The following is a 12,888-nucleotide window of genomic DNA, read 5'->3' as shown; positions in this document are numbered from 1 at the left end:
TTTAAAATGGAACTAAAAAGTGAGGAAGATGGGAAACTGAAGTTTTTAAAAAAGAAAATAGAAGTGTGAAGATTGTGTCACAGATGTCACAAAGTCCTGACTCTTTCTTATTGTGCCACACCAAAACTAAACACAGAAAAATGTTTACATTCAATAGGAGTGATTGTTCTACTTCCAAGCATCTAACATTCTCCTCCCACCAAGACGGTGTACTGATGGACATAGTGATGATGATGATGATGAGAAAGATGCTGATAGTGATGCAAACAAGGAAAACATAATTAATTATTAATGCACTATACACTTTGATATTTCTGCGGAATATAGGTATTCTTTCCCTGATGACAGTCTAAAAGACTAGAAACTAGTTAGAGCGAACCCATATTTTCTGCTCATGGAAAGATTAAGTCTTGTGGTGTAACAATTTGTTTTACTTTTTAGAGAGATTGAAAAAATATATTTACCAAAAAAGAAAATATCTTATATTACAATTGCAATTATCCAAAAACACTTTATAGTGCATAATTAAATAAATTAATTAGAGTAACTTTTTTTCTTGGGATTTTTGTTTTTCCAAAGATTTCTAAAAAGGATGAGATAGTACTATACATGATTACCACTAACTAGAAATTTATAAGAGCTTTATCATAGTTTTAGGGGGGGGAATTAAATTATATATATTTATATATGTGAACCCTTTGTATCCTTTTCATACTCTTAGATTTTGCATTCAAATTTCTAATCCCACCTCACTCTGAGAAAACAGTCACCTCCCATCATATTAAATGCCATCCAGAGGGTATCACTCATGTATGATAAAAATAATTCTCAGTTAATATTCAAGTGTTACGATGGATAATCAGATGAGTAGTTGGCTTCTCAACTGAAGTGTCTTGTGACTTTCTGCCATTTCTTGGCATTAGGTTTCTGCTTCTGCTGTTGACTGTCGATGACGACAACAACGACGACAATGATGACGATGACAGTGAAGACTTTGCTGTGTCTTTGATAATAAACATGCAACACAATCTCTTATCTCGTTACTTACCTGACAATGCAACAGGCAAGCAAAAGAGAGAACAACTTGAAAACAAAAAACAATCAAAATAGCTGAAGACTGACAGGAGATAGGAAAGATTTCCGAATTTTCTGAGGAACCACTTCAGGAAGTGGACAAAATGGTTTCAGTGTGTCATTGATTTATAAGATTACCAAATAGTAATTTTTGTATGAAGATCTATATGTATATATGTATAAATATTTGTGTGTGTGTGTGTGTGTTCATATCCATTCAATGGTGCATATTTAACTGATGATATATTTGTTGGTGGAAAGGAAAGAAGATGAAATGCAGTTCCGGAGATGCATTCTTGAGTTAAAACTGTGATGTTAGGGTTTTCCATGAATGTGTCTTGGGTGTAGCCAGAGCCATGGAATAAAATGTCTCTCATAAGGTCAAAATAGATGGATGTGTTACTAGATTTGAAATTGGTAATGATGAGAATTAAGAAATAAGGAGAGAAGAATCCTCTTCATAGACTCCTTAAATTCTTTTAACCTGTTTTCGCTGACAAGCTGCGGTCATGCTGGAGCACCACTGTTGGCTGAGCTACACCATTATTTGGAACATCCTCTGATATGTGGCATTTGGTGAATGAGGGAGTTTGATGCCGCAGCCCTCATCTGTGCTTCCTGCCGTGAGGTAGGCTCATCCGGAACCCTCAACAGGAAGAGATCCAGTTTTGTTTTAAAGACACATCCACACCATGCAGGTCTCTCAGGCATTTTGGAAGGTTATTGAAAAGCTGTGGGCCCTTGAAACCCAAGATGTTGCAGTATCTGGTCCTGTATTTTGATGGTGACGCTGCAATCTTTGGCACTATACATGTGTGCGTGCGTGCATGCGTGCGTGTGTGTGTGTATTCACACTGAATAAATAATATTTTAACTATTAGTTTTTCCTTTCAGTTTCCCAGGCTGCATTGAGTTCTCGATGTTATTGCTTGTACAAAAGAGAGGGTGTGGGTGTGTGAGTGCATGTGGTTCGTAGGCAGGTAAATACGTATGTATCTTACATGATACATTTTCAAAGCCATGCTACAGCACAGCCACAGTCCACTGGCTTGAACATATATAAAGAGTATTTACATACACACATAAACAAATATATATATAATATATATATATATATATATATATACACACACACCTGAACACGTGCATGTATGTGTACATACATGCACAGAGACAGACTGACAGATAGACAGGAATATATACATATACATAGACAAAACAGTTATTGGCCAAATCATTAGTGATCTAAGCACCATTTGTTTGCAGGGAAGAAGAATTATGGAAGAAATGAAAGAAACAAAAAACTTTAACCAATTCCAGAACCAAGAACCTTTGTTCACTTTACACTTTAGCTTTACTCTTTGTTTTTCACCATTCTAAGGATTCTAAGGAGCCTTTGGTTGTAGAAGACAATGTACCCAGTTATACCCCTGGGTACTGGGTCCCGACTTGCTTAGTCGCCAGCCAGGCTCTCGACTGACAGACTCATATCGAGAACCCCACCGCGCTTCCATACCCAGGTGGCCCATCCACGGGGGATGAGCTCGGACCTGCAAGTTCGGATTCTTCCTGTGGATTTCAGTGGAATTCTGGTAAGAGATATATTAGACGTGTTTTTGTTGTTATTTTCAATATTATTAGAATTCTTAGTTTCCCTAAAAATTTCAGTAGTAGTAGTAGTAGTAGTAGTATAGCAGTAGTAGTACTAGAAGTAGTTGTGACAATAATAAAAAGGATGATGATGCTAATAATAATAATAATAATAATAATAATAATTAAAACTAAGCATAGAGACTAAAATTTATAATATAAAATTGGGACATTGATGGTTTTACAACAGGCAGTAAGCAAAATAGTCCAAAGTAAGGATTGAAACCTGTTCAGAAAATTAGTTTATAATGAACATACCACAACACAACAGTCTCTGCTATGATGATGACGATGGTAATAATAATAATAATGATGATGATGATGATGATGATCCTTTCTACTATAGGCACAAAGCCAGTGATTGTGGGGGAGGGGCTAAGTCAATTACACTGACCCCAGTATTCAACTGGTACTTATTTTATCCACCCTAAAAGCATGAAACGTAAACTCAGCCTTGCCAGAATTTGAACTCAGAATGTGAAGATGAACAGAATGTCATTAAGTATTTAGCCTGGTGTGCTCACGATTCTGCCAGCTTGCCACCTTAATAATAGTAATAGTAGTAGTAGTAGTAGTAATAATAATAATAATAATAATAATAATGATAATAGTAATAATGATGATGATTTCTTACATATAGATACAAAGTCGCAAATTTCAAAGCAGGGAGCAGCTGATGATGTTGAACCCCAGTACTTGACTGGTACTTTACCCAATTAACCCTGTTAGGATGAAAGGCAAATGTAATTTATTCAACCCAGTTTGGTCTTAGCACTGATTGTCGTTAGAAGGGTCATGTGTCCCAATATATGTAGGATTAATTAGATTATTTTGAGTAAACCGCTAAATGAATAGCATTAAAAGAAAAATGTCTAGTCAGTAGGGATACACTGTTAGTTACAAAACATTAAGGAAAGATAAATAATAAAGTAATAAATATATTTAAAGGGGCAACTAATTAAAGCGCAAATTAATAATTTTAGTATAAAGTTTCACAAACACACACACACTCATAGATTTCTGAATCAAAGATAAGGGAGACCAAATGGCTAAAATGGGTTCTTTATGAGTTAAAGACAGCTGTAGAACAAATAATTATATTTCACAGATATAATGCTTTAGTAATAAAACAACAAATTTTGTTGATTTGTTAGCTCATCTGAGACAAAGAATATTTAGTTTCAGATGAGCTATTGAATTAGCGAAAGCAGAGTTTCTTATCCAGCCATCCAAATGTTTTCTCTACCCATTATTCCTAAGAGGGTCATGAGAGTATACCCAACATCTCATTCTTAGTCAAGCCTGAGGTCTCTTCTTGGTTGGCTCAGCTTCAAAAATTTCTCTTGCAATTCTTCCCTGTGAACATTCTAATCTCATGTACAGAATACCAGAGCTGTGACCGCTCAAGGCAGAAAAGTAGAAGCTTCCTTCATCGCCAAGTTACACATCCTGTTGAGTAACGTAATTCCAGAGAACCGGAAGAACCCCATTTCAATCAGTTGCATTCACAATTGCACGCTATTGGTTATTATCCAACATTTTATGAGAAGAATGGAAACCGAATTGTAGACAGCAAGTTTGGTTACTTTACCAATCTATCCTCTTTATACACACTCACATATGTATATGTATAAAATAAATATATACATATAAATATGCACTGACATATATATATATATATATATATATATATATATATATATATAAATACATATTCACATATACAAATATAGATAAATAGACATGTATATATACTTATTTGCATGTAATGTATATATATTATACATATACCGACATATCATCATCATCGTTTAACGACCGTTTTCCATGCTAGCATGGGTTGGACAGTTCGACTGGGGTCTGGGAAGCCAGGAGGCTGCACCAGGCCCAGTCTGATCTGGCAGGGTCTCTACAGCTGGATGCCCTTCCTAATGCCAACCACTCCGTGAGTGTAGTGGGTGCTTTTTACATGCCACTGGCACAGGCACCAGGAGAGGCTGGCAATATATATATATATATGTATACAGATAAACACACACACACACATACATATATAAACATACACATAGCAATACACAAACACACATATATGATCTAAAACCATGTGTGTCTTGGTTTTACAATGGCTATTGTATGGCTGCATGTTGTAAAAGTCGACTAAAATGTTTGGTAACAGGCAGAGAATCCTGCCACAAAACACTACTTCAGAAAAACTTGCCTAACCTATGATAGTAAGGAAGAAATTGAATGTAAAACGATGGCGATGATCATTTATTATTCGCTTTCATTTTCCACAGATTGTTGACCAAGATCACCTTTGGAAACATGGGTGTTTCGTTCAACATCCTTAAACAATCTTTATTCAGGGACCTTTTGAGTAGGGTGGGCTACTTGACCTGAAGAAAATTCTAACTGGGCCCCACCTGCAAGGTCATGCGCTGTTTATCTTGATATGAGATCACCATGTCATGCACATATGGTTGTGATGCATGTGCCTGGTGTACCCTTATCAAACGGGTAGTCCTGACGGGTATACTGGGCTTTGTATATTTTACCCCAGTGTCACTTTGATGGCATGCACTGCTCTCTCACTCAATAATAATAATAATAATAATAATGATGGACTCTCCTATTGAATATGATTTATGAGTGTTTGGCTTTTGCTGAATAACCTGCACAAATGGTTTGTTTATAGTAATCAAATGTATATGAGGTATATTAGCGCACTCCCTCCATCAAATCAATGTTGCCTGAACAGGTGTACCACGCGTCAGGTATCTAAGTGATTCCAGAGCAACACGAGATGAAGCGCTTTGCTCAAGAACACAATGCACCGTCTGATCAAGGAATTGAAACCTTGAGCTGGCAAATATGAGTGCAAAAATCTAACCACTAGGACTAATAATAATAATAATAATAATAATAATAATAATAATAATAATAATAATAATGATGATGATGATAATAATAATTAGAATAACAGTTTCAAATTTTGGAACTAGGCCAGCAATTTTACTGGAGTGGGTAAGTCAATTAAATCAACCCCTGTGCTTAACTGGTACTTATTTTATCAACTTCAAAACAATGAAAAGTGAAGTTGACTTTGTCGGAATTTGAACCCAGAATGTAAAGAGCTGGAAGAAACATTGCCAAGCATTCTGTCCAACGTACAAATGATGATCAACAAGAAGGGCATCTGACCACAGAAATTCTGCCTTTCCAATGCAAGTATGGAAGAGCATACGTTAAACAATAATGGTGATGATATGATTCAACGTTCCCTGCCCTGTTGTAAATACAGCTGCAGATTTCAAAAAATAAATCCTCTAAATTAGCCAAGTTGCACTATTTAGCAGAAAGCATGCCAAAAAACTAAACTAAAATAACTTGAAATAATTTACAGAGAAATAAACAACCTTGATTGTTGCTCAGGAGTAAGATTTATGAAGACAGTTTTTACGGTAAAGAGAAACAAACAACTTTGATATACGTCTAAAAAAAGCAAGATTACATAATATGCTTAAAAAAATTTACCAATAACACCAGACATTGGCACAAAATACCAAGGCTGTTTCCTAGTTCATGTTATTATTTTCGTTAGTACCAGTTAAATACGGGAGTTGATTTAATCAACTGGTAACCTCCTGTAATTCTTTGGCATCGTGCCTAACATAAAAACCATCACTACCAGACTATTTCGTGTAGCCAAGGTCTCTAAAAATCTTTGGGGGTTACATTTTCTGTGTTTATAGGTATTCTAGTTAGATCAGTAAATAGATAGATACATTTATGCATACATTATAGATATATATACATACACACACACATACAAACGCATACACACATATAGATATACATTTTATACATTTACAGAAATATATGTATATGTGTATACACACACACACATACATGCATGCACACACACATACACACATGATGATTAAAGACCATATCACTTCACAGGCTTGGGAAAGATAAACGAAGTTGCGTATCTCAAAGTTGAAAGACATCTAATTAATTATCTCACTTGAAAGACATCTAATTAATTATCTAGCTTGAAAGACATCTAATTATCTCGCTAAAATTATGTGAAACACTAAGAGTAGAAATACTTTTAAAATTGAAAGACTAAAAAACTGCAAGATACTCCTAAATGACACTCAGAGTGCTAATTAAATAAATCATACTCCTATATAACTGTAAGTGTAATAATTATATAGGATACTCCTATAAGTCTGTCAGAGTAGCAAATATATAAAGTATACGCTTGTGTGACTGATGAATAGTATATATAGATGTGTGTGTATACAGGGTGACACAAAAGTCACGCACCACCCTAATAATGAGGAAAAGTATGATTAAGGAGGAACATCAACAAACATGAAGATGTTATGGCAAAGGATTATTTTACTGGTGTGCGGCTTTCGAGCTACCATACACACACACACACACACACACACACTCATATGTATTTTAGCAAGTCAAATGTTATGCCCAGTCATAGAGTGACCACTAATTTTGCACCTATAAGTGCTTATCAGTACAGGTGATGCAAAACCAAGGATAATTCTATGAGCAGCCATAACTTTGCCATCCTAAAAAATATATATTACTGCTCTAATACTTTAGAGTTTGTTTCTTTTTGGGGGTCTACGAACTACTGATGATAAATATATATATAAGTGGACAAATGAAAGAAAGGTCACTTAACACATTTATTGGAAGTTACCTGTACAATTCAAAACAGTTTTATTTGGAATCTGAAATCAAACTGCTCTGAATTATACAATATATATATATATATATGATACCCCTGTAGTAAATATATATGAAACCCCAATATGATTGTACGAGTAGTAGAGTAATGAATATATGAGACACTCATATATATTTGACTATAGCAAATATATGATACTCTTGTGTGAATGATGAGTACTAAATGTATGACGCTCCTATATGACGGTAAGAGTAGTTAATATATGATACGACTATATGATGAGTAGTAACTATTTAAAAGAACAGCCGTGTATGACTGTAAGAGTACTAAATACATGATACTATTATATGACTGATGAGTAGTAAATGTATGACAATCGTATATGGCCAATGAGTAGTAAATATATAAGATAGTCCTATGTGTCTGTAAGAGTAATAAGTATAGAAGACAATCATAAATTGGTTCTATGATACTCATATATATGACTTTAAGAGTAGCAAGTTCATAAGATATACATAAATGCGACTACAACAGTAGCAAAGACGTAAACTTGTTCAGGCGGAGGAAGTTAGAGGGGGGGAAGAAATTGGATTAAAATTGTTATGACTAACTGCTTTGTTTATTTAATTGTTTGTAAACAATTAACTTTGACAGATCCTATTGTAATTAGACATTCCACTGAAGTTTCTGTCACTCTCTCCAGAACCACTTTCATCCACAGGAATGAGGGTACTTCTCAAAATACAGAAGGGCTTTTATGAGTGATTGGAGAACCATGCATCATCGCAGCAACACGCAGAAGAAATATTCTTCAGATTTGGGAGAAAAAAAAAGATAAGGCAAAGAATAAAATAAAATAGAAATTAAATGTATTAATAGCTAGAAATAGATATTTAACATTTAATAAATATTATTGGCAAATTAAGATTTTTTTTTTTTTAAATAACTGATGTAAATAGAATCTTGATTCCCCGCCAAAAAAAAAACAAAAACAACAACAGAAATCAAAACAGCAATACAAACAAACAAAAAGAAGAAGCTGGGAAAGATTTGAGGGAATTGAAAGTTGAAGAAAAGAATTTCAGTTGAGGTTGGACGAAGGAGTTAAGCAGGGTTTGGAGAAGAGGATGGACTGGAAGCAAGAGAATGTGGGACGGAGGGAAAAGTATTGAGTGTTGAAGATTAAGAAAGGGGTAAGAATGAGGGTAAGCTGCTCAGGGAAGGGAAGTAGCTGGGGACGAATATGCAGAGAGGGGGGGGGGGAAACCCAGCAAATTTAAGAGACAATGTGAACAGAATGAGGGTCAACTTACTGTTATCTCTGCATACTGTGACTATAGCAGAAGAATGGATGGTGTTACGGAGAGCACGCTGCATCTGTAGAGAAAGAAAAACAAAAACAAAAATAAATAAATAACAAGAGTTTTACAATAAACAATTACCTCAGCTAATTGATATTCACTTCTTCCTTAATTAATCCAGAACATTCAAGGAAGGGATAGCTAACCCCCACAACTAGAAACACCTAGCATGTTACTAATGTCTGAAAGGCAGTGAGCTGGCAGAGTGGTTAGCATGCTGGACGAAATGCTTAGCAGTATTTCATCTGCCGTTACGTTCTGAGTTCAAATTCCGCCGAGGTCAACTTTGCCTTTCATCCTTTCGGGGTCGATTAAATAAGTACCAGTTACGCACTGGGGTCGATATAATCGACTTAATCCGTTTGTCTGTCCTTGTTTGTCCTCTTTATGTTTAGCCCCTTGTGGGTAGTAAAGAAATAGGTATTTCACTCTGAGTTCAAATTCCAGTGAAGTCAACCTTGCCTTTCAATCTTTCAGGGTCAATAAAACAAGTACCAGTTGAACACTGGGGTCAATGTAATCGACCCATCCCCTCCCCTAATATGGCTCCCTTGTGGCAAAATTTGAAACCATATTACTAATGCCTGGACACCATGTCTACATACAGGACAAGAGGCTGCCAAAGCAGCTCTTCTACTTGTTCATGTGAAGGAAGTTAGATAAGGGAAGCAAACTGTAATAAAATTGTTAGGAATAACTGCTTTGTTTATTCAATTATTGGTAAAAAATTAACCTTTAGCACACTTCATTCCCTCTAGAATTGTTTCTCCTGCCACTGCTCTGTTACTACAGGGGAGAAAACACATATGGTGACAGGATGCACCTACAGTGTGCTAAAGGTTAATCTTCACAGATCCTATTATAACAGACATTCCACTGATGTTTTTGTCACTCTCTCCAGAACCACTTTCATCCACAGGAATGTGGGAACTTCTCAAAATACAGAAGGGCATTTATAAGTGAGGGCTTCTTTCAGTTTCTATCAATGAAATCCTCTCACAAAGCTTCAACAGAGAGAGTCAGTGTACAACATATGTATATTTTGTTCCTTCTTGAGCCATGCCTGGCTCATAAGGGCCACTTTCCCAGTTTCCTTCAACAGGATGCCGGTCCGTCGCAGGTGAGCTGCAAGATGCAGGAAGAAGGAGTGAGAGAAAGTTGTGGCGAAAGAGTCAGCAGAAGTTCGCCATTACCTTCTGCCGGAGCCGCCTGGAGCTTAGGTGTTTCGCTCATAAACACACACATCGCCCGGTCTGAGATTCGAACCCGCGATCCCTCAAGCACGAGTCCGCTACTCTAACCACTAGGCCATGTGCCTCCACAACATATGCATACATTGGAACATTTACATAGTCTTACTGAGATTGGGAAGTGGTCTTACTCAGTCACAAGGTGACATCCACCATGTGTGAGTGTGGTTTGGAGTGATAAGGGCTGAATGCAAGAAGCCCAAACTTCAAAAGTCTGAAAACTCAGAATATCGAAAGATTTGAATAACCAAAAACTCAGAACACCAAACTCGAACTCTGAAATATTTTAAGAGAAAATGTGGAAAAAAAAAGAAAGAAAAAAAAAGTGATCTTAATAGTCATTTAATTACAGTTTTAAAAGACAGTTTATTTGAGAAAAATATTATAAAATATTTACTGAAAAAAAAAATTAAAACTATTACAGAGATACGAGATCAAGCTAAAATCTAAATAGTTTACTTATCAAATATTTCTTCTTTAACTTCTGTATTTATTGAATGTTTTCCTTTTTCATTTTCATTAAAAAAAAAACAGAGGAAGTGAATAAAAGGTCCGAATTTAAGACTCGTGCACTTGCTTATCTCCCTTTGCCTTTCACTTCCAATAGCATCAAATTCCATAACATCGGTTCAATTTACTCTTCCAATACTGCAACGCCACCTCAAGCATATGCACGACTATGCCACTCCTGGCCTCGATAGTATTGCTTATCTACTTCTCAAACTCTCAGATGTAGTGGGCTCTTTCACTACTTTTCAAATGTTGCCTAAACAACTGTGTAACCCCACAATGTGGAAAATGACCAGCATTATCCTCTGTTTAAAAAAAAAAGTGAGCTCATATAATCAGCCAATTAACTAAAAACAGCTCATGATTTTATAAAGTTTTTTTCAAGCTCAGAAAGGTCAAAACATGGAACAAACTACTTGCATTGGTTGTTAGCAGTCAAGGACACTACACCCTTCAAAAACTTCTTGCCTCCCAAAATTCACCAACACTGCTCCTCATATACTTATGCACGCTTTCATCTTTATGGCTTTCTCTTTTACTCTGTATTTTTCTGTCTCTCTTGATGGTTTGTGCAGGCACTTTAGGTTTCCAGTGCTGTCTTTATTTACGTAATCTATCGCTGCTTTTTGCTCCCCTCGACTACAAACATTTATTTAATATCTGACAGAATTATAAGAAGGGAAATAAAAAAGGCAAATTTACTTTTCTTGTTTGGTAAATGGCAGTACTTATGGACACAACAGAGATGATGAGTATACTGGAGGCGTAGTAGACGTATTCATCTATCATCCACAGGATGATGCTGAATAACTGGAATACATAGAATGGACTGAGGATCTAAAAAGAGAGAAAGGAAAAGAGAAAGGTTGTAGTGAGAACATTAAACAACGGCAGTAAGAATAACAACTCCATTGCTATCATCATTATTATTATTATTATTATTATTATTAAGGCAATGAGCTGGGGGAATCATTAACACGCTAGGCAAAATGCTTAGTGGTACTCCAATCTGAGTTCAAATTCTGCCAAGGTCCACATTGCCTTTCATCTTTCCAGGGTCGATAAAACAAGTACCAGTTATACACTGGGGGTCAGTGTAATCGACTCATCCCCTCCTTCAAAATGGCTGCTCTTGAGGCAAAATTTGAAACCATTTTTTTTTTTTTGCTACACAACAATAGCAGCAAGTTGGCAGAATCCTTATAGCATTGGATAAAATGCCTTGGAGTATTTCTTCTAGCTCTTTATGTTGTAGGTTCAAATCACGCTGAGACCAACTTTACCATTCAGCTATCCAAAGGTGATAAACTAGCAGACAAGTACCAGAGTTGTATTAATGTCAAATTAATATTAACATATTTAATTCTGACAGCAATAAAGAACAATCTGGAAATAAATAGTACTATACTAAATTGTAAGAACATTGTGCTAGACAAAAAGATTGAATATATAAACTATAGCTATCAAATTCCTCACAATCTCTCAATTTCAAATTCAAAATTCTGATCTGATCACATGTTGTGAGGAGACAGTTAACTTGCCCATATAAACGGTTAATGCCAGAGGAAAACCATACGTGTTTTTTTTTTTAAATGATGATAGTCAATGGCTGTTATTAATGTCAGTATTTCTGGCAAGGATAAGGTAGTGACTTGCCAAAACTATTAGCATGCCAGACAAAATGTTTAGCAGCATTTCATCTGTTTACACATTCTGAATTCAAATTCCATTGAGGTTGACTTTGCCCTTTTATCCTGTCAGAGTCAATAAAATATGTACCAGTCAAATACTGGGGTCAATGTAATTGACTAACCCCCACCCAACACTCAAAAACTGCTGGTCCTGTGCCAAAATTCGAAACCCTTATTTCTGGCAAGGATGGAAGGCGACTCCAGACAGGTTTCAGTTTTATTTCACCTCCTCAGGAAAGCACAGGCTAAATTGTATTTGTCAAAATTGTGATGAATGACTTGCTAAGTAAAATATCTTCAAACTGCAGATCTGGCTTGAATGATGCTTGCAACAGAATGAAACCTACAATGGGTACCCAGGGGCTAAGGGATAGCATTGGAACTTATGGCTAAGTGTACCACGTATGTAGACCACAGCACAATTTGAACTCAGCAGGCAAAAAGCTGCAGCAGGTAGTATAATGCATCTTGTCCAATGCTCTACTGATTCATCGACCCCCTAGAAGGATGAAAAGCAAAGCTGACCATGCCATAATTTGAACTCGGAACACACTGAGCCAAAATAGAAGGCATTTTACCTGATGCTCGAATGACTCGACCAATTTATTGCCCTGTTGTGAGTATCAAAAACATAA

At 36.0% G+C, this 12,888-nt stretch overlaps 1 protein-coding gene across 1 annotated transcript in view; it reads right to left on the bottom strand.

Annotated features, from left to right (window-relative positions):
* Positions 1-12,888, bottom strand: part of LOC115216651 (probable cation-transporting ATPase 13A3) — a 171,944-nt gene that overhangs the window by 70,207 nt on the left and 88,849 nt on the right. Inside the window, exons 9-10 of the mRNA XM_029786142.2 lie at positions 11,265-11,399; positions 8,755-8,818 (exon numbers count right to left, since the gene is read on the bottom strand). Of these exons, the coding sequence (XP_029642002.1) occupies positions 8,755-8,818; positions 11,265-11,399 (199 nt within the window). The remainder of the gene's footprint in view (positions 1-8,754; positions 8,819-11,264; positions 11,400-12,888) is intronic.

This window comes from Octopus sinensis, linkage group LG10 (genome assembly GCF_006345805.1).
Source record: "Octopus sinensis linkage group LG10, ASM634580v1, whole genome shotgun sequence".
NCBI lineage: Eukaryota > Metazoa > Mollusca > Cephalopoda > Octopoda > Octopodidae > Octopus > Octopus sinensis.
This window is presented reverse-complemented; position numbering and strand designations above follow the sequence as displayed.